The sequence below is a fragment of the Oncorhynchus mykiss genome, chromosome 11, assembly GCF_013265735.2.
Source record: "Oncorhynchus mykiss isolate Arlee chromosome 11, USDA_OmykA_1.1, whole genome shotgun sequence".
Lineage (NCBI taxonomy): Eukaryota > Metazoa > Chordata > Actinopteri > Salmoniformes > Salmonidae > Oncorhynchus > Oncorhynchus mykiss.
In genome coordinates this window covers 8,472,345-8,494,198 of record NC_048575.1, presented here as the reverse complement: position 1 = coordinate 8,494,198, position 21,854 = coordinate 8,472,345, and the positions used below count along the sequence as shown (strand labels likewise).

Below are 21,854 nucleotides of genomic sequence, written 5' to 3'. Positions count from 1 at the left end.
GAGGGAGAGGAGATGTCTATGTCAGAATTAGACAGAGTAATTGTGAGGTAGGGTTTCAGAGAGAGGGGGAGGAGATGTCTATGTCAGAATTAGACAGAGTAATTGTGAGGTAGGGTTTAGGAGAGAGGGGGAGGAGATGTCTATGTCAGAATTAGACAGAGTAACGGTGAGGTAGGGTTTAAGAGAGAGGGGGAGGAGATGTCTATGTCAGAATTAGACAGAGTAACGGTGAGGTAGGGTTTAAGAGAGAGGGGGAGGAGATGTCTATGTCAGAATTAGACAGAGTAATTGTGAGGTAGGGTTTAAGAGAGAGGGGGGAGTACCAGACCTATTAGCTCCCCACATGGGTACCTCCATTACTCTGACAGGGGACAGACTTGTAGCAGACACGGTGATGCTAGGGATAATGGAATCAGCTACAGTGGATTAGCAGAGTAGCAGCTGTGTTTTGTCAGAGGGCTACAGCAAAATTGTCCTGCTAGATCTTTTATATCATACAGAGTGAGTTTTAATCAGGAGCTTTCAGCTGCAGTTAATGGTTTGATCTTTATCAGTAGCAATAAATCCCACTGATATGTGGCCTGTGATTTTACAGTGCCTTAAAGCCACACTCCTAAATCTCTGTTTCTATCCTGAATGAATTATATCATGTAACTGTCAAAATAATGGAAACACTGGAGTAAATGAGAGACACCAACTACACTGAACAAAATATATAAACGCAACATGCAACAATTTCAAAAATTTTACTGATTTTACAGTTCATATAAGAAAATCAGTCAACTGAAATACATTCATTCTATGGATTTCACATGACTGGGAATACAGATATGCATCTGTTGGTCACAGATACCTTTAAAAAAGGTAGGGGCGTGGATCAGAAAACCAGTCAGTATCTGGTGGGACCAACATCTGTCTCGTGTAGCTGGACACATCTCCTTCACATAGAGTTGATCAGGCTGTTGATTGTGGCCTGTGGAATAATGACCGAGTCCTCTTTAATGGCTGTGAGAAGTTGTTGGATATTAGCGGAACTGGAGCACGCTGGTGTACACGTCGATCCAGAGCATCCCAAACATGCTCAATGGGTGACACGTCTGTTGAGTATGCAGGCCATGGAAGAACTGGGTCATTTTCAGCTTCCAGGAATTGTGTACAGACCCTTGCGACATGGGGCCGTGCATTATCATGCTGAAACATGAGGTGATGGGGGCGGATGAATGTCACGACCATGAGCCTCAGGATCTCATCACAGTATCTCTGTGCATTCAAATTGCCATCGATAAAATGCAATTGTGTTCGTTGCTTATGCCTGCCCATACCATAACCCCACCTCCACCATGGGGCACTCTGTTCACAACGTTGACATCAACAAACCGCTCTCCCACTTCTCCAGCGTGCCAGTGGCCATTGAAGGTGGTTACGACACCAAACTCCAGTCAGGTCAAGACCCTGGTGAGGACGACAAGCACGAATATGAGCTTCCCTGAGGTTTCTGACAGTTTGTGCAGAAATTCTTAATTTCTGCAAACCCACAGTTTCGTCAGCTGTCCGGGTGGCTGGTCTCAGACGATCCTGCAGGTGAAGAAGCCAGATGTGGAGATCCTAGGTTGGTGTGGTTACACCTGGTCTGCGGTTGTGAGGCCGGTTGGAAATTCTACAAAATCCTCTAAAAGAAAGTTGGAGGCGGCTTATGGTAGAGCAATTAACAGTGAATTCTCTGGCATCAGCTCTGGTGGACATTCCTCCAGTCAGCATGGCAACGCTCCCTGAAAACTTGTCCCCAGCACAAGGTGCCCCTGTGTAATGATCATGCTGTTTAATCAGCATTTTGATATGCCACACCTGTCAGGTGGATGGATTATTTTAACAGGGATGTAAACACATTTCAGAGAAATAAGCCTTTTATGCGTGTGGAATGTTTCAGGGATATTTTAATTCCAGCTCATGAAACATGGGACCAACACTTTACATCTTGTGTTTATATTTTTGTTCAGTGTATATTGAAATCAGGTGTTTCCACACAGGTGTGGTTCTTGAGTTAATTAATCAATTAACCTGCAGTGCATTTGGAAAGTATTCAGACCCCTTGACTTTTTCCACATTTTGTTACGATATTTCAGTTTTCTATTTCTAATAAATTTGCTGAACTTTCAAAAAAACAGTTTTTGCTTTGTCATTATGGGTTATTGTGATGTCATTATGGGTTATTGTGATGTCATTATGGGTTATTGTGATGTCATTATGGGTTATTGTGATGTCATTATGGGTTATTGTGTGTAGATTGATGATAACAAACAATTGGATCCATTTGAGAATAATTCTGTAAAGTAACAAAATGTGGAAAAAGTCAAGGGGTCTGAAAACTTTCAGAATGCACTGTACCATCATGCTTAGGGTCATGTATAAAAATGCTGGACTATGTCTCCATAAGATGACAATGCTCCATCTACAGGGTGGTCACTGAATGGTTTGATGAGCAGGAAAACGACGTAAACCATATGCCATGGCTGTCTCAGTCACCAGATCTCAACCCCATTGCTGAAACAACTGTAAGATGTATAACTGAATTGTAAGCCATGTTGAAACAACGGTTAGATGTAAAACCATTCAGTCCTGCCCTTGTTCCTGCCCCTCTCTGGCCACTGTCTCTGTCCGTGTCCCTGTCCCTGCTCCTGTATCTGTCCCTGTGCACCTGTACTGCTCCTGTCTCTGTCCCTGTGCCCCTGTCCTGCCCCTGTGTCTATCCCTGTGCCCCTGTCCTACCCTTGTATCTATCCCTGTGCACCTGCACTGCTCCTGCCCTCGCCCCTGTCTCTGTCCCTGTGCCCTGTCCTTGTCGCTGTCCCTTCCCCTGACTCTGTCCTTGCTCCTGTCTCTGTCTCTGTGCCCCTATCCTGCCCCTGCCCCTGCCCCTGCCCCTGTCTCTGTCCCTGTCTCTGTTCCTGTGCCCCTGTTCCTGCCCCAATCCTGCCCCTGCCCCTGTCTCTGTCTCTACATGTCTCTGTCTCTACATGTCTCTGTCCCTGCATATCTCTGTCCCTACATGTCTCTGTCTCTACATGTCTCTGTCTCTACATGTCTCTATCCCTACATGTTTCTGTCTCTACATGTCTCTGTCCCTACATGTCTCGGTCTCTACATGTCTCTGTCCCTACATGTCTCTGTCCCTACATGTCTCTGTCTCTACATGTCTCTGTCCCTACATGTCTTTGTCCCTACATGTCTCTGTGCCTACATGTCTCTGTCTCTACATGTCTCTGTCTCTACATGTCTCTGTCTCTACATGTCTCTGTCCCTACATGTCTCTGTCTCTACATGTCTCTGTCCCTACATGTCTCTGTCCCTACATGTCTCTGTCCCTACATGTCTCTGTCCCTGCTCCTGTCTCTGTGCCTACATGTCTCTGTCTCTACATGTCTCTGTCTCTACATGTCTCTGTCCCTGCTCCTGTCTCTGTCCCTACATGTCTCTGTCCCTACATGTCTCTGTCTCTACATGTCTCTGTCTCTACATGTCTCTGTCCCTACATGTCTCTGTCCCTACATGTCTCTGTCTCTACCTGTCTCTGTCTCTACATGTCTCTGTCTCTACATGTCTCTGTCCCTACATGTCTCTGTCTCTACCTGTCTCTGTCTCTACATGTCTCTGTCTCTACATGTCTCTGTCCCTACATGTCTCTGTCTCTACATGTCTCTGTCTCTACATGTCTCTGTCCCTACATGTCTCTGTCTCTACATGTCTCTGTCCCTACATGTCTCTGTCCCTACATGTCTCTGTCTCTACATGTCTCTGTACCTGTTGAGTTGTTGCTGCAGCAGGTCCAGTCTGTTGTCCAGCTCGGTGCGCTGCCTGCGGCTGATATTGTTGAGAGGCGGGGAGGATGGCAGGCTGCAGCGAGGCAACTCCTGGTACTCACGACTGCCCCGACTCTCCCCCCAGAAACTGAAGATATTTGAGACCCCTGAAAATGCTCCTGTTTGTGAAGAAGAGAGGGGAGAGAGGGGAGAAAGGGGAGAATAGGGTATGAAGGCATATTCTATTGTTTTATATTGTTTGTCTGTGTGTCTGTGTGTGTGTCTGTGTGTCGGTGTGTGTCTGTGTGCCTGTTTGTCGGTGAATGTGTCTGTGTGTCTGTTTGTCTGTGTGTGTGTGTTTGTGGGTCTGTCTGTTTGTCTCTCTGTGTGTATGTGTGTCTGTTTGTCTGTGTGTCTGTGTGTCTGTGTGTGTGTCCGTGTGTGTCTGTGTGTCTCTTTGTCTATGTGTGTGTCTGTGTGTCTGTGTGTCCGTGTGTCCATGTGTGTTTGTCTGTGTGTGTGTCTGTGTGTGTCTGTGTGTCTGTCTGTTTGTCTGTGTGTGTGTATGTCTGTGTGTTTGTGTGTGTCTGTGTGTATGTTTCTCTCTGTGTCTGTTTGTCTGTGTGTGTGTGTGTGTGTCTGTGTGTGTGTATGTTTGTCTGTGTGTCTATGTGTGTCTGTGTGCCTGTGTGTGTCTGTGTGTGTGCGTATGTATGTTTAATTGTCTGTATGTGTCTGTGTGTCTGTCTGTTTGTCTCTCTGTGTGTATGTGTGTCTGTGTGTCTGTGTGTGTGTCTGTGTGTCTGTTTGTCTGTGTGTCTGTGTGTCAATGTATGTGTGTCTGTTTGTCTATGTGTGTGTCTGTGTGTGTCCTTGTGTGTCTGTGTGTCTGTTTGTCTGTGTGTCTGTGTGTCTGTGTGTCTGTTTGTCTGTGTGTGTCTGTGTGTGTCTGTGTGTGTCTGTGTGTGTCTGTGTGTGTGTTTGTCTGTGTGTCTGTTTGTCTGTGTGTGTGTGTGTGCTTGTTTGTCTGTGTGTCTGTGTGTCTGTTTGTCTGTGTGTGTGTTTGTGTGTCTGTGTGTATGTTTGTCTGTGTGTCTTTTTGTCTGTGTGTGTCTCTGTGTCTGTGTGTCTTTTTGTCTGTTTGTGTGTCTTTTTGTCTGTGTGTGTCTCTGTGTCTGTGTGTCTTTTTGTCTGTTTGTGTGTGTGTGTCTGTGTGTCTGTGTGTCTGTATGTGTGTATGTCTGTCTGTCTGTCTGTCTGTCTGTCTGTCTGTCTGTCTGTCTGTCTGTCTGTCTCTCTCTGTGTATGTGTGTCTATGTGTCTGTTTGTCTGTGTGTCTGTGTGTCTGTGTGTCTGTTTGTCTGTCTGTGTCTGTCTGTGTGTCTGTCTGTGTGTGTCTGTGTGTGTGTCTGTTTGTCTCTCTGTGTGTATGTGTGTCTGTGTGTCTGTGTGTGTGTCCGTGTGTGTCTGTGTGTCTCTTTGTCTGTGTGTCTGTGTGTCTGTGTGTGTGTCTGTGTGTCCATGTCTGTGTGTCTGTTTGTCTGTGTGTGTGTCTGTGTGTGTCCCTGTTTGTCTGTGTGTGTCTGTGTGTGTCTGTGTGTGTGTCTGTGTGTCTGTTTGTGTCTGTGTGTGTCTGTGTGTGTCTGTGTGTGTCTGTGTGTGTCTGTGTATGTTTGTCTGTGTGTCTGTTTGTCTGTGTGTCTGTGTGTGTTTGTTTGTCTGTGTGTCTGTGTGTGTCTGTTTGTCTGTGTGTGTGTTTGTGTGTCTGTGTGTATGTTTGTCTGTGTGTCTTTTTGTCTGTGTGTGTCTGTGTCTGTGTGTCTTTTTGTCTGTTTGTTTGTGTGTGTGTCTGTGTGTCTGTATGTGTGTATGTCTGTCTGTCTGTCTGTCTGTCTGTCTGTATCTCTCTGTGTACGTGTGTCTATGTGTCTGTTTGTCTGTCTGTGTGTCTGTCTGTGTGTGTCTGTGTGTGTGTCTGTTTGTCTCTCTGTGTGTATGTGTGTCTGTGTGTCTGTGTGTGTGTCCGTGTGTGTCTGTGTGTCTCTTTGTCTGTGTGTGTGTGTCTGTGTGTGTGTCTGTGTGTCCATGTCTGTGTGTCTGTTTGTCTGTGTGTGTGTCTGTGTGTGTGTCTGTTTGTCTGTGTGTGTCTGTGTGTGTCTGTGTGTGTGTCTGTGTGTCTGTTTGTCTGTGTGTGTCTGTGTGTGTCTGTGTGTGTCTGTGTGTGTCTGTGTGTGTGTCTGTGTATGTTTGTCTGTGTGTCTGTTTGTCTGTGTGTCTGTGTGTGTTTGTTTGTCTTTGTGTGTCTGTTTGTCTGTGTGTGTGTTTGTGTGTCTGTGTGTATGTTTGTCTGTGTGTCTTTTTGTCTGTGTGTGTCTGTGTCTGTGTGTCTTTTTGTCTGTTTGTCTGTGTGTGTGTCTGTGTGTCTGTTTGTGTGTATGTCTGTCTGTCTGTCTGTCTGTCTGTCTGTCTCTCTCTGTGTACGTCTGTCTATGTGTCTGTTTGTCTGTCTGTGTGTCTGTCTGTGTGTGTCTGTGTGTGTGTCTGTTTGTCTCTCTGTGTGTATGTGTGTCTGTGTGTGTGTCCGTGTGTGTCTGTGTGTCTCTTTGTCTATGTGTCTGTGTGTCTGTTTGTCTGTGTGTCTGTGTGTCTGTGTGTGTGTCTGTGTGTCCATGTCTGTGTGTCTGTTTGTCTGTGTGTGTGTCTGTGTGTGTCCCTGTTTGTCTGTGTGTGTCTGTGTGTGTCTGTGTGTGTGTCTGTGTGTCTGTGTGTGTCTGTGTGTGTCTGTGTGTGTCTGTGTGTGTGTGTGTATGTTTGTCTGTGTGTCTGTTTGTCTGTGTGTCTGTGTGTGTTTTTTTGTCTGTGTGTCTGTGTGTGTCTGTGTGTCTGTTTGTCTGTGTGTGTGTTTGTGTGTCTGTGTGTATGTTTGTCTGTGTGTCTTTTTGTCTGTGTGTGTCTGTGTCTGTGTGTCTTTTTGTCTGTGTGTCTGTGTGTGTGTCTGTGTGTCTGTATATGTGTATGTCTTTCTGTCTGTCTGTCTGTCTGTCTCTCTCTGTGTATGTGTGTCTATGTGTCTGTGTGTCTGTGTGTCTGTGTGTCTGTGTGTCTGTGTGTCTGTTTGTCTGTCTGTGTGTCTGTCTGTGTGTCTGTCTGTGTGTCTGTCTGTGTCTGTGTGTCTGTGTGTGTCTGTCTGTGTGTCTGTGTGTCTGTTTGTCTGTGTGTCTGTGTCTGTGTGTGTGCCCAGACCCACCTGAGAGTGCATTGCAGGTGTTGCCCCCTTTGTGGTCCCCCTCCCCCTCCCCCTCGGGATTGTCCCTAAAGATCAGAGAGGTGGCCTGAGCCGGGGACATCTCATGCAGAGCTGACTGAGGGGCGGGGCATGTGACCACAGACTCCTCCCCCTCGCCACTGCTGGAGTGGGTGGACACTGAACTCCGAGGTCCCTCCCAGTCTGGCTTAAGCCCCACCCCCTGCTTACTGGCCGCCTCCTTCCGTCTACGCCGAACTGGCTTGTTGGATCTCTCCTTTTTATTCTCTCCTGCATCGGCGTCGTCTGAGAGAAGAAACAGGAAGAGATGGTGACACACTGGATGGGATCTGAAAAGTTCATTTGTGACCTACGACTAAGCGTGGATAGTGGGTGTTCCTCTTCACCGAGAGAGAGAGAGAAGCAATGGGTAGTAATATTAGCTCTCATAAACAGAGACGAAGGAGTGGAAGGGATGGTTACCCTTCTCTGTCCGGCGCCGGAAGGATAGTTTGCGTCTGCGCAGTTTGTTGAATCCTACACAGTCTGAGTTGTCACTTTCTGGTGAGCCTGGAATCATATTGGCCTGCAGGGATTAACAAAGCAAGACATCTTGAAACATCACGGAAGATAAAGGACTTATATAGTATCAACGTGTAAAATAGCTGCTCCATAGGAATGCACAATGGAAGTAACTTACAAATTCATTAATTCCCTAATTTGTATTCATCAATTCATATATGAATATAAAAAAATTTATGGTCGTGAAGTTTAAGATATGAGGAAAAGTTCTTGCAATCAGGGCAGAGGACACACTCACATCCCGGAGGTCAAAGGTGATCTCCAGGTTCATCCAGAAGTGGTCGGAAAACTCTGGGTACATGTCTAACACCTCCAGGACGTCCTCTCTGTGGATCTTATGGAGGTCACAGTAGGTCAGAGCTCTCACATCAGCATTGGACTTTCCAGCCCGCCCGTACAGGTTGATAGGCTCGCCAAAGATGTCATTCTTCCCTGTGGGAGACGAGAGGACATAGAGGACGAGAGGACGTATTTTACATACTGTACCAGTCAAAAGTCTGGACACACTTACGTGTGATTTATGTAGAATTCAAGGCACACTTAACCAGCATGGCATTCACAGCATTCTGCAGCAATACGCCATGCCACCTGGTTTGCCACCTGGTTTGCCACCTGGTTTGCGCTGGTTTGAGCCACAATCACCTGACCTTAACCCAATTGAGATGGTTTGGGATGAGCTGGACTGCAGAGCAAAGGAAAAGCAGCCAACAAGTGCTCAGCATATGTGGGAACTCCTTCAAGACTTCTGGAAATGCATTCCAGGTGAAGCTGGTTGAGAGAATGCCAAGAGTGTGCAAAGCTGTCGTCAAGGCAAAGGGTGGCTAAGATTCCATATGTGTCATTTCATAATTTGTATGTCTTCATTATTCTACAATGTAGAAAATAGTCAAAATAAAGATAAGCCCTTGAATGAGTAGGTGTGTCCAAACATTTGACTGGTACTGTATATTAAAAAATGCAAATGTTAAACAGTCCTACTTTTTTCTATTACTGGGAAGTCAGACGGCAAACCTAAAGATTTGAAATTATTAAAATGGTCCACAGTACTAGTGTTTGTTTTAAATGAGATAGCCTTTCACCCTTCTTGAGTGCCCAGTTCTTGAAGCTATATGACGTACAAGTAGGACCAATTGTTGCCAGTAGATGGCTCTGTTGGTTCATTTTTATTTATTTGGTTCCCTGGCACACATCTGAATCTCTGAATATACCACATTCAGTTTTCTACTCCTTCCCCTTTAGGTTGATACATGCAACACTAGTCGTAGTAGAACCTATTCTATTTGGGTTGACAGTAGCTCCTGTCTATCATCCTCACCCAAGATGGCCACCACCACGTCGCCTCTGAGGATCTCGATGGAGCCACGGGAGATGAAGTAGATGGCGGTGAGCACGTCGCCGGCGTGCACCAGGGTGTCGCCAGGCGGGGCGTGGGTGGTCTTGAACTTCATGGCCAGGGCCCGCAGACAGCCCTTCGTGGAGCCCTTGAAGGCCTTGCAGTTCTCCAGGAGGGTACGGTTAAGGTGGAGGCATATGTCAGCCTGGAGACACTCTGGGAACCCCTTCAACACCTGGTAGAGAGAGAGGTAGGGAGGGGGAGGGAGGGAGAGAGGGAAAGATGTGGGGGAGGGAGAGGGAGAGAAAGGGGGAGGAAGACAGAGGGTGAGAGGGGGGGAGAGAAAGGGGAATGGAGGGGGGTGAGGGGAGAGAGGAGGAGGGGGAGGAGGGAGGGGGAGAAAGAGAGTGAGTATTTAGTGGGAGGGTGAGGGAGACAGAGAGGGGGAGAGAGAGAGTGGGAGAGAAAGGGGAATGGAGGGGGGTGGTGGGGAGAGAAGGTGGAGGGAGGGGGAGAGAGAGAGAGGGAGAGAAGGGGGAGGGAGAGGGGGAGAGACGGTGATACTAACTTAAAGGCAGCAGCTAGATATTTACAGGACACCCTTATCCAGGGCAACTTACAGAATGTATTGAGTGGATACATATTTCTTACTTGTCCCCTGTGGGAATCAAACCCACAACCCTGGCGTTGCACGAGCCACACTCTACCAACTGAGACATCACTGCTGAATAACAAACATACACATATTCTGTCAAAAATGTAGTTGTCTGATACGTAGCATCCAAGCGAATATTACCCCAAAACAACTGCAATATTTAGTCAGCAATCTGCTGATATACTTTCACAGGACTTGTAAAGGCTTTTAAAATATGTTTTATTTAATGAATACTACAAGCCTTATTAATGATTTCCCCATTCTGACAAGGAGACACAATTACATTTCAGATGAAGGAGGGGAAGGTTTTCTGTGTGATTCTGGGACAAAGCTGTCAGACCAGACCGACGTCTGGAAACACCCCCTCTTCTTAAACATTAATAGTCCCACTCTAGTCCATCTCTATCCAACCGACCCAGCTCAGTTAGACTGATGAGGTCATCATTAATAGACAGAGGCTATGACTGATTCAGTCAGACAGACGTGAGGAGGGGTTACATCATGACCACCGTTATAATCACGTCAGCAAACATTTTACTAATCCAATACGCTTCTCAACACAACATAATGAGGAAGTTGAGCAAACAAGCAACTTGGCTGTATCTTGTCAATTATTTATTAAGTCAAATACAGAGGAATTCAGACGGAATATTGCAATTTCGTGTTGGGAAATCTGGTTCCCGAAAGATTCACTTCCATAATATTTTGATTACAGTTGGCACTTAAAGCGTGTTGGAGAGAGTCTAGGCTCAGAGAGAGAGTCGAGAGTCTAGGCTCAGTCAGAGAGAGAGAGAGAGAGAGAGAGAGAGAGAGAGAGAGAGAGAGAGAGAGAGAGAGAGAGAGAGAGAGAGAGAGAGAGAGAGAGAGAAAAACGGACGGACGGACGGACGGACGGACGGACAGACAGACAGACAGACAGACGCCTGACTCTCTTAGATCAACTATTAAATGTCTATAAAAGACTGCTGAAATGCTGTGCATTGTATGTGTATTACTCGTAGCGTTCATGCGTGTGTTCACGTCTATGCACTGTTTGGATGTCAATGTGCTGTGTGTGTTTTTGTTATGTGTATGTACTATAGTGTGTGTGTGTGTTTGTGTATGTGCGTGTGTGCGTGCGTGTATGTGTGTTTGAGTGTGTGTGTGTGTGTATGTATGTGTGTATGAGTGTGTGTGTGTGTTTGAGTGTGTGTGTGTGTGTGTGTGTGTGTGTGTGTTTAAGTGTGTGTGTCTGTGTGTTTGAGTGTGTGTGTGTGTGTGTATTTGAGTGTCTGTGTGTGTGTGTGTGTGTGTGTGTGTGTGTTTGCGTGTGTGTGTCTGTGTATGTGTGTATGAGTGTGTATGTGTTTGAGTGTCTGTGTGTGTGTGTGTGTGTGTGTGTGTGTGTGTGTGTGTGTGTGTGTGTGTGTGTGTCTGTGTATGTGTGTATGAGTGTGTATGTGTTTGAGTGTCTGTGTGTGTGTGTGTGTGTGTGTGTGTGTGTGTGTGTGTGTGTGTGTGTGTGTGTGTGTGTGTGTGTGTGTGCGTGCGTGTATGTGTGTTTGAGTGTGTGTGTGTGTGTGTGTGTATGTATGTGTGTATGAGTGTGTGTGTGTGTGTTTGAGTGTCTGTGTGTGTGTGTGTGTGTTTAAGTGTGTGTGTCTGTGTGTTTGAGTGTGTATGTATGTGGATTTAAGTGTGTGTGTGTGTGTGTGTGTGTGTGTGTGTGTGTGTGTGTGTGTGTGTGTGTGTGTGTGTGTGTGTGTGTGTGTGTGTGACTCACAGCGGTCATATCAATGCCGTTAGTGTAGGACCAGGCGTGTTGGAAGTACTCTTCCAGCCGCTGCCTCAGTGGGTTGGGGATCTGATGGAAACGGATGAACTCTCGGACCCGCAGCATCTGGGTGTGGTACCTGGCCGTACCCGAGTACAACCTCTGGATGATGGCCGACACGTTACCAAAAATACTGGCGTACATCAGAGCTGGAGGAATAAATGATTATTGTGAACAAAATTCAGGAGCAGCAGAATACAACTGCTCTCTACTGCACCATGGGAACAAACGTTATAGTATCTCAGACCAGTTAGTGGTTGTAAACAGGCTCTAGAGCAGAGGAGGACGGCTCATAGTAATGGCTGAAACGGAGCAAATGGAATGGCATCAAACCATGTCTGTGATGTAATTGATACCATTCCACTAATTCTGCTCCAGTCATTACCATAAACCTGTTCTCCCCAATTATATCAGTGGTTCCTTTCTCTCTTACTGTGCCACCAGCTGAATGTTACTCTGCCTGGAGTACCCCCGGAGTATCCCTGAAATACCCCTGGAGTACCCCTGAAATACCCCTGAGGTACCCATGAAATACCCCTGGAGTACCCCTGAAAAACCCCTGGAGTACCCCTGGAGTACCCCTGAAGTACTCCTGAAGTACCCTTGGAGCACACCTGGTCAGGGAGGTGACCAAGAACCCGATGGTCACTCTGACAGAGCTCCAGAGTTCCTCTGTGGAGATGGGAGAACCTTCCAGAAGGACAACCATCTCTGCAGAACTCCACCAATCAGGCCTTTATACTAGAGTGGCCAGAAGGAAGTCACTCCTCAGTAAAAGACACATGTCAGCTTGCTTCGAGTTTTGTTAAAAGGCACCTTAAGACTCTCAGACCATGAGAAACCTGATTCTCTGGTCTGTTGTAACCAATATTCAACTCTTTGACCTGAATGTCAAGCATTCATTAAAACAGACATAACACCTTACAATGATCCTTCCTCTTATCCTAACCCTAACACTGAACCAGTTTTAACCACACTGAACCAGTTTTATCACAGATTCTCATTCAAACTGTTAGCAGCAGACCAAGACAGCGAACACTGCAACAAAACAAGTAACCAAGTAAATACGAGCAGATGCGGCACCACCCTATTGTTAACCAATTAAATCACAGTAGCATGAATTTCTACATCCCTTATAGTTTACCCTCCAGCACATACGAGGGAACGTGGTACTTACATCCTATGAGCATGACACAGATGGAGAATATCTTCTCAGAGTTGGTGTTGGGGGAGACGTTGCCAAAGCCCACGCTGGTCAGACTGGAGAAGGTGAAATAGAGGGCTGTGACATACTTGTCCTTTATGGAGGGGCCCGAGCCCCGCACCGTGTTGTTGTAGTGTTTCCCCAACGACTCGCCCAGCGTGTGGAGCCAGCCGATGCTGCCGTTGCGTTCCACGCTGCCGATGGCGTACCAGATGCAAGCCAGCCAGTGGGCGATGAGGGCGAACGTGCACATGAGCAGGAAGAGGACGGCGGCGCCATACTCTGAGTAGCGGTCCAGTTTCCTCGCCACGCGGACTAGCCGGAGGAGGCGGGCCGTCTTCAGCAGGCCAATCAGAGTGGTCGTCTGGCAAGAGAGAGGAGAAACAGTTTGTTTAGTGTCCAATCTTACCTTGGGAGGTCCTGTGTTGCAGAGTTCTGCTCCATACAAGCCGTAACAAAGCTGATTCAACTCATTAAAGTCTTGATTGAAGACTATTATTAGTCGATTGGTTGAATCAGATGTCTGACTGCTTGGCTGGACCAAAAGCCTGGATCCACACTGGCCTTCTGCAGATAAGATTGGATAGCCCTGTTTTTTTATTTGTTTTATTCTTTTTTTAATTTCACCTTTATTTAACCAGGTAGGCCAGTTGAGAACACCTTTATTTAACCAGGTAGGCTAGTTGAGAACACCTTTATTTAACCAGGTAGGCTAGTTGAGAACAAGTTTTCATTTGCAACTGCGACCTGGCCAAGATAAAGCATAGCAGTGTGATCAGACAACAACACAGAGTTACACATGGAGTAAACAATAAACAATAAACAAGTCAATAACATAGTAGAAAAAAATAATCTATATACATTGTGTGCAAAAGGCATGATTATTGTCTGTTTAGGATAAATTACATTAGTGAAATTTATAAAATGTGCTGTGGACCATCCTCTGCCCTACACTTGTACCGGATCCCCTCAGCAGTACTGAGACCGTGGTCTTTACTAGCGAAGATCTTCCCATGAATCCTCCCCATGATTTACTGTGCTGTCGGTTGGTTCTGTTATTCCCACCCATTATACTTGTCTTGAGGAGCCCCCACCACGTCTATACGGCAAATTAACAAGGACCCGATTACATCCCTGCTTGGCAGAAAGCCTAGTTCCTCACTTCACAATAAATGACAGTCCTCTGCTGTGGAGAATGTCCACTTCCTTGGCTCACTGGCCACTTGAGGTTCAATTAATTAAACATTGGCAAGAAGGTTGACAGTACAAACTTTCACAGTTGTTTTTCTGCTCCGGAGCCTTTGTGGGGATATCCCTGACCTGTAGTTCATTGGAGGTCCATTAATAAGGGAGTTTTTATTTTGGAGGTCCCAAAAGCTAATTGCAAATAGCTTTCATTATTTGTGGTTATCTACAGGTCAATATATCTAACCACCCTTAAATACGAAATCAAACCTTTAAAACCAAGATTCATATCTGACAATCCCCGTAACTTAAGATGCATTCTAACACAGGTTGTCCTCACAAAACTCCATTACCCACAATGCACTTCCCATATCCCCAATTCCTCACCTCCTCTCCGCTGCGGTAGATGAGCAGGTCGAAGGGGATGGCTGCCACCATGTCGATGAGGAACCAGCCCTTGAAGTAGTGGATCGCTATCCTCAGCGGGGCGCTGACCACCTCGTCGTTAGTGTTGACGTATGTCGTCCTGAAGTTGATGACAATGTCCACGATGAACATGATGTCCACGATGAGGTCGACCACGTTGAGCGGCGAGCACGAGTAGCCACAGTTCAACATGGCTGCCTCTTCCTGGTCGTGGAGGAGGAAGGCGGCGGAGTAAGGGGTCAAGATGGCCGTGTAGATGACCAGCAGCAGGATGAGCCAGTCCCACACCGCCTTGAATGGGCTGTAGTGGAGGACGGTCCACTTGTGGATTCGAGGTGCCTGGAGCTTGTACTCTGGGAGGACGTCGGCACCCAGTGACAGCACCTGGCGGGGGAGATGGGGGAGGGTTTAGCCTTTCTGATCTGGTAGTTGGATCAATATGATAGCGTTATACAGAGAGAGAGAGAGAGAGAGAGAGAGAGAGAGCAAGAGAAAGACAAAGAGACAGAGACAGAGAGACAGGGAAAGAGAAGGATGGGAATCGGGCAGGGAAGGACAAGATGAAAGTTCCCCAAAACCTTACATTTACATTTGAGCGACTTAAAGTTAGTGCATTCATCTTAAGATAGCTAGGTGGGACAACCACATATCACATTCATAGTAAGCCATTTTTCCTCAGTAAAGTAAAGTCAGAGCTAGATGGCGCCATAGAACATGGCTGACGTTTTACATTCTCCCAACCAATTGTGCAATTTTGTTATTTTTTGGCGTTTGGTGTAACTTATTTTTTAACTTATTGTGTACATAATTTTGCTACAACCGTCTCTTACAACCGAAAATAACTTCTAGACATCAGAAAAGCGATAACTCACGTTGGTAGCCATGAAGTGCTTTGAAAGGCTGATCATCAACAGGATCCTCCCGGACACCCTAGACCCACTCCAATTTGCATACCGCTCCAACAGATCCACAGATGATGCAATCTAAATCACACTCCACACTGTTCTTTCTCACCAGGACAAAACGAACACCTATGTGAGAATGCTGTTCATTGACTACAGCTCAGCGTTCAACACCAATGTGCCCATGAAGCTCATCACTAAGCTAAGGACTTTGGGACTAAACACCTCCCTCTGCAACTGGATCCTGGACTTCCTGACCGCCCCCGGGTGGTAAGAGTAGGCAACAACACGTCTGCCACGCTGATCCTTAACACTGGGGCCCCTCAGGGGTGTGTACTTAGTCCCCTCCTGTATGCCCTGTTAACCCACGACTGCGTGGCCAAACACGACTCCAACACCATCATTAAGTTTGCTGACGACACAACAGTGGTAGGCCTGATCACCGACAACGATGAGAGTGCCTATAGGGAGGAGGTCAGAGAACTGGCAGTGTGGTGCAAGGACAACAACCTGTCCCTCAATGTGAGAAAGACTAAGGAGCTGATCATGGACTACAGGAAAAGGCATACCAAACAGGCTCCCATTAACATCGACAGGAATATAGTGGAGCGGGTCGAGAGTTTCAAGTTCTTTGGTGTCCACATCACCAACGGACTATCCTGGTCCAAACATACCAAAACAGTCGTGAAGAGGAGACAACAAAACCTTTTCCCCCTCAGGAGACTGAAAATATTTGGCATGGGTCCCAAGATACTCAACAGGTTCTACAGCTGTACAATCGAGAGCATCCTGACCGGTTGCATCACCGCCTGGTATGACAACTGCTCGGCATCTGACCATAAGTTCCTACAGAGGGTAATGCGAACGGCTCAATACGTAACCGGGGCCAAGCTTCCTGCCATCCAGGACCTATATAATAGGCGGTATCAGAGTTTTTTCTGCTACCTCACGGCAAGCGGTACCGGAGCGCCAAGTCTAGGACCAAAAGGCTCCTCAACAGCTTCTACCCCAAGCCATAAGATTGCTGAACAAATCATAAAAACGCCACCGGAAAATTTACATTGACAACTTCCTCCCTTTTGTACACTCGCTGTTTGTTTGTTACCTAGTCACTTCGCCCCCACCTACATGTACAGATTACCTCAGCTAGCCTGTACCACCGCACACAGACTAGGTACCGGTACCTCCTGTTTATAGCCTTGTTATTCTTATTGTGTTATTTTTATTATTACTCTTTGTTTTAGTCTACTTGGTATATATGTTCTTCTTCTTGAACTGCACTGTTGGTTAAGGGTTTGTACAGTGCCCTGCGAAAGTATTCGGCCCCCTTGAACTTTGCGACCTTTTGCCACATTTCAGGCTTCAAACATAACGCCCAATTTTTCAGTTTTTGATTTGTTAAAAAAGTTTGAAATATCCAATAAATGTCGTTCCACTTCATGATTGTGTCCCACTTGTTGTTGATTCTTCACAAAAAAATACAGTTTTATATCTTTATGTTTGAAGCCTGAAATGTGGCAAAAGGTCGCAAAGTTCAAGGGGGCCGAATACTTTCGCAAGGCACTGTAAGTCAGCATTTCACGGTAAAGTTGTTGTATTCGGCGCATGTGACATACATTTTGATTTGATTTGATTAGATTTAATAAGGGGTAAAAAACAAAAAAAAACAATAACAAAAGTAGAGGTTTTAGATGTTTTCAGGAGATGGGCAGGGACTCTGCTATTCACCATTTGGGGTGCCTTGGACTGCGCTGAGTAGGAGCGGCCCTCCTTTAGGGGTTGGAGGGCCAGGAGACCAGAGGTGGCAGAACGGAGTGCTCAGGTTGGGGTGTAGCGTTTGAGCAGAGCCTGAAGGTAGGGAGGGGCAGTTCATCTTGTTGCTTAATAGGCAAAAGTATCATGGTCTGATTGCCTAGGAGGAGAAACCACTCCCCCACAGCCACTGATTCCGAAAACAACAACAGTCACAAATTGCCCTCACACAGTATCAATTCACAGGGTGTATAAGTAAGGATGAAAAAACACAGCAATTCCTTGCATGTGTTGTATTAACATTTAGCAATTAGAGCTCAGTGTCCAGTGAGGCTGATGGAAGCTGTTGTGATAGGAAGGCTTCTCATAAGGTAAACTCTCAAGCAGAATGGAAATGCCACACACACACAAACACAACCCTGAACACTCCCCTGAACACGCAAATACAACAGCACACTCTAAACACACACCGAACACACCCCAACCACATATCGAACCCAAACTGAACACACAAACAATCCCTGGTAGGTCGCCTGAGGGTGGATAAGGCACTGCAGGTGTTCAGGCAAGGCAGGTGCGGTGCTAGACTGCAGGTAGCGCAGAGGGCAGGTGTCAGTGTGTGTGAATTAGATGCCTATAATTCAAGATGTATTGGCCCTTCGCGATGGAGCTCAGTCATGTTCCTGAGCTTGACAGACACTGGGGGTCATCTATCATGTTAGGGTAGATGGCATCGTTTGTCACTGAGAAGGGCAAATCAAATCAACTTTTGGCAACTTTGCTTGTTTGTCCTGCCTGTCCGTCATTTCTGGGGGAGGAGGCAGACATTGGGAAACAACATAGTCAATCGAAAAAACATGAGGTAAACGAGTTCAAAACCACAGACAGACAGACAGACAGACAGACAGACAGACAGACAGACAGACAGACAGACAGACACACACACAGACACACAGACACACAGACACACAGACACACACACACACACACACACACACACACACACACACAGTTCAGTGTCGTGCCCTTCTCGGCTTCCCATCCCGAAGGATCTATTGGGTTACACAGTTCAGTGTTGGGTTATACAGTTTATGTATAGTGATGTGTGTGAAATCAAGCAGCTTTGTAAAATAATAACATCCAGGGGAAAACAACAAGTGCTGGTGTCGACATTTCGCAGATATCATAAAAACGACATTTGAGTACCACAGCACTTTTGTAATGTAACTTTGTTGTAAGGTTTCTGCAGTTGCCAGTACAGATGTTATATCAGAATTTGATCACTCTGCTATCGCAAACATTTTTCCTACGCAGCAGGAAATGCAAATTGTTGTGTATTCTATTTCCACTTTAAAATTTCAGACTTGACTTATCCCAACAAAAAATGTATAAATTTCTACAAAAATGTCCATGATTTATAGTCCATCTAATAATTCAAATGTCCTTTTGCTGCAGGATTATATTCCTGCAGTGAGAAACTGATCAAATTACATTACAAATTACACACACACTCCTCACGAGCGCAAACACAAATAGCTTAACTGATCACTAACCAATCACTGCTTTACTGTATTATAGGCCTCTGAATAGGTTAAAGGTCAGATTACCTGTTTTGAACAATGGATGCCAACAATGGACAGAGAGCAAGAGGAGTAGGAGGGAGAGGAAGAGGAAGAAGAGGACGAGGACGAGGGCAAAGGCAAAGAAGAGAAGGATGAGAGCCATCTCTGATGAGATTAGGGCAACACTTGTTGATCATGTGATCAACCACGGTTTGACCATGAGAGAGGCTGGACTGAGAGTCCAGCCCAACTTGAGTCGATTTACAGTGGCGTCCATAATTCGAACCTTCAGAAATGTGAAGAGGTATGCAACTATCTAATGACTATTTTAGCATTACAGTAATGTACTGTAAAATACGTATGACTGCATAGTATTGCATAAACATTTGTAACTCTAAGCCATCCATTTACTGCACTGCATTGAATGAATGAGGTTGGTTATCATGCTGGTCTACATTTTTTTTTTTTACATTGTTTACAGCTCCTATGCTGAACACATACTGTGTTTGAATTCTGTACAGAGTGGAAAGGCAAAGACATCATGGAGGACGAGGACACTTGTTTACAGATGTACAAGAGACTGCAATTATAAATATGGTTTTGGCCAACAATGCAATTAGGATTTGAGCGATAAGAGAGCATATCTTGAATAATGACAACATATTAAATAACATAATTGCTGTAAGCCTGTCCACCATACAACGCATCCTCCAACGGCACCGAGTGACGATAAAACAACTTTACAAGGTGCCATTTGAGAGAAACTCTGACAGAGTCAAGAATATGCGACATGACTTTGTAGAGGTATGTATGCAACACTACTTCCAGTACTTCAGACATACCATACATCTGTATATCCTTTTTGTCTGTTACAGAGAGTATTGGAGCTGGATGCCCATGTAATTCGCCATTAATTTATTTATGTGGATGAGGTTGGCTTCAACCTCACCAAAACCAGGCGCCGCGGAAGATATGTAATAGGACAGAGGGCAATTACCAATGTCCCTGGACAGCGTGGGGGTAATATAACTATGTGTGCTGCCATCACTCAAAACGGGGTCCTCCATCATAATGCCACACTGGGTCCGTACAACACCGGCCATATGCTCACTTTTCTGGATACAATTTACACAATGCTTGTCCCTGATCCAGATCAGGAGCCTGCTAGATTTGTGGTTTTATGGGACAATGTTAGTTTTCACCGGGCTGTTCTGGTCCAAAACTGGTTTGCCACCCATCCACAATGTGTAGTTTTGTACCTACCCCCATATTCACCTTTTCTAAATCCCATAGAGGAATTCTTCTCAGCCTGGCGCTGGAATGTGTATGATCGCCAACCCTATGCCCGCATGCCGCTTCTCCAGGCAATGGAGGACGCATGTGGGGACATAGAGGTTGCCTCTTTCCAAGGTTGAATACACCACGCTAGGAGATACTTCCCTCCATGTGGGGACATAGAGGTTGCCTCTTTCCAAGGTTGAATACGCCATGCTAGGAGATACTTCCCTCCATGTGGGGACATAGAGGTTGCCTCTTTCCAAGGTTGGATACACCACGCTAGGAGATACTTCCCTCCATGTGGGGACATAGAGGTTGCCTCTTTCCAAGGTTGGATACGCCATGCTAGGAGATACTTCCCTCCATGTGGGGACATAGAGGTTGCCTCTTTCCAAGGTTGGATACGCCATGCTAGGAGATACTTCCCTCCATGTGGGGACATAGAGGTTGCCTCTTTCCAAGGTTGAATACGCCATGCTAGGAGATACTTCCCTCCATGTGGTGACATAGAGGTTGCCTCTTTCCAAGGTTGGATACACCACGCTAGGAGATACTTCCCTCCATGTGGGGACATAGAGGTTGCCTCTTTCCAAGGTTGAATACGCCACGCTAGGAGATACTTCCCTCCATGTGGGGACATAGAGGTTGCCTCTTTCCAAGGTTGAATACGCCATGCTAGGAGATACTTCCCTCCATGTGGGGACATAGAGGTTGCCTCTTTCCAAGGTTGGATACACCACGCTAGGAGATACTTCCCTCCATGTGGGGACATAGAGGTTGCCTCTTTCCAAGGTTGGATACGCCATGCTAGGAGATACTTCCCTCCATGTGGGGACATAGAGGTTGCCTCTTTCCAAGGTTGGATACGCCATGCTAGGAGATACTTCCCTCCATGTGGGGACATAGAGGTTGCCTCTTTCCAAGGTTGAATACGCCATGCTAGGAGATACTTCCCTCCATGTGGTGACATAGAGGTTGCCTCTTTCCAAGGTTGGATACACCACGCTAGGAGATACTTCCCTCCATGTGGGGACATAGAGGTTGCCTCTTTCCAAGGTTGAATACGCCATGCTAGGAGATACTTCCCTCCATGTGGGGACATAGAGGTTGCCTCTTTCCAAGGTTGAATACGCCATGCTAGGAGATACTTCCCTCCATGTGGGGACATAGAGGTTGCCTCTTTCCAAGGTTGGATACACCACGCTAGGAGATACTTCCCTCCATGTGGGGACATAGAGGTTGCCTCTTTCCAAGGTTGGATACGCCATGCTAGGAGATACTTCCCTCCATGTGGGGACATAGAGGTTGCCTCTTTCCAAGGTTGGATACGCCATGCTAGGAGATACTTCCCTCAATGTTTGGCAAGAGAAAACGTATCTTGTGATGTGGACGAAGTATTGTGGCCAGAAGAGATGAAGCGTAGCTTAGCACTGGTGACTGCCCCCCCCCCCCCTACCAATTCCTGGACTGCCCCCCCCGGGACCCCACACACACAATTGTGTTCTTTACTGTATTCTAAAGAATATACTTTTGGTTTACATGTGTTTATGGTTTTGTTGTATGCTACTGTATACAACAGTAATGTTTGGCCTAATAAATATTTTCTGTTTCTACATTGCATTGGTGTTTACAGTGTACTTGTTGCCCCTCTCAGCAGATTACTTTCACTGTAGAACATTGTATTGGTGTTTACAGTGTACTTGTTGCCCCTCTCAGCAGATTACTTTCACTGTAGAACATTGTATTGGTGTTTACAGTGTACTTGTTGCCCCTCTCAGCAGATGACTTTCACTGTAGAACATTGTATTGGTGTTTACAGTGTACTTGTTACCCCTCTCAGCAGATGACTTTCACTGTAGAACATTGTATTGGTGTTTATAGTGTACTTGTTGCCCCTCTCAGCAGATTACCTTCACTGTAGAACATTGTATTGGTGTTTACAGTGTACTTGTTTCCCCTCTCAGCAGATTACCTTCACTGTAGAACATTGTATTGAAATGTAGATATGAGCTTATGAAAGACCAAAGAGCTTTAGATTTAGAACAACAGTGTTTACATGGTATATCCACAAATGTACTAATATGAAAGCAGTGTTTGTCATTTGATGCAAATGCTTAATTC

General features: G+C 46.0%; 1 protein-coding gene across 1 annotated transcript in view; it reads right to left on the bottom strand.

Annotated features, from left to right (window-relative positions):
• LOC110536544 (potassium voltage-gated channel subfamily H member 2) overlaps window positions 1-21,854 on the bottom strand; it is a 115,651-nt gene that overhangs the window by 2,822 nt on the left and 90,975 nt on the right. The window contains exons 2-9 of the mRNA XM_036934763.1: window positions 14,201-14,623; window positions 12,602-12,992; window positions 11,374-11,573; window positions 8,939-9,191; window positions 7,862-8,055; window positions 7,525-7,627; window positions 7,045-7,347; window positions 3,799-3,976 (exon numbers count right to left, since the gene is read on the bottom strand). Of these exons, the coding sequence (XP_036790658.1) occupies window positions 3,799-3,976; window positions 7,045-7,347; window positions 7,525-7,627; window positions 7,862-8,055; window positions 8,939-9,191; window positions 11,374-11,573; window positions 12,602-12,992; window positions 14,201-14,623 (2,045 nt within the window). The remainder of the gene's footprint in view (window positions 1-3,798; window positions 3,977-7,044; window positions 7,348-7,524; window positions 7,628-7,861; window positions 8,056-8,938; window positions 9,192-11,373; window positions 11,574-12,601; window positions 12,993-14,200; window positions 14,624-21,854) is intronic.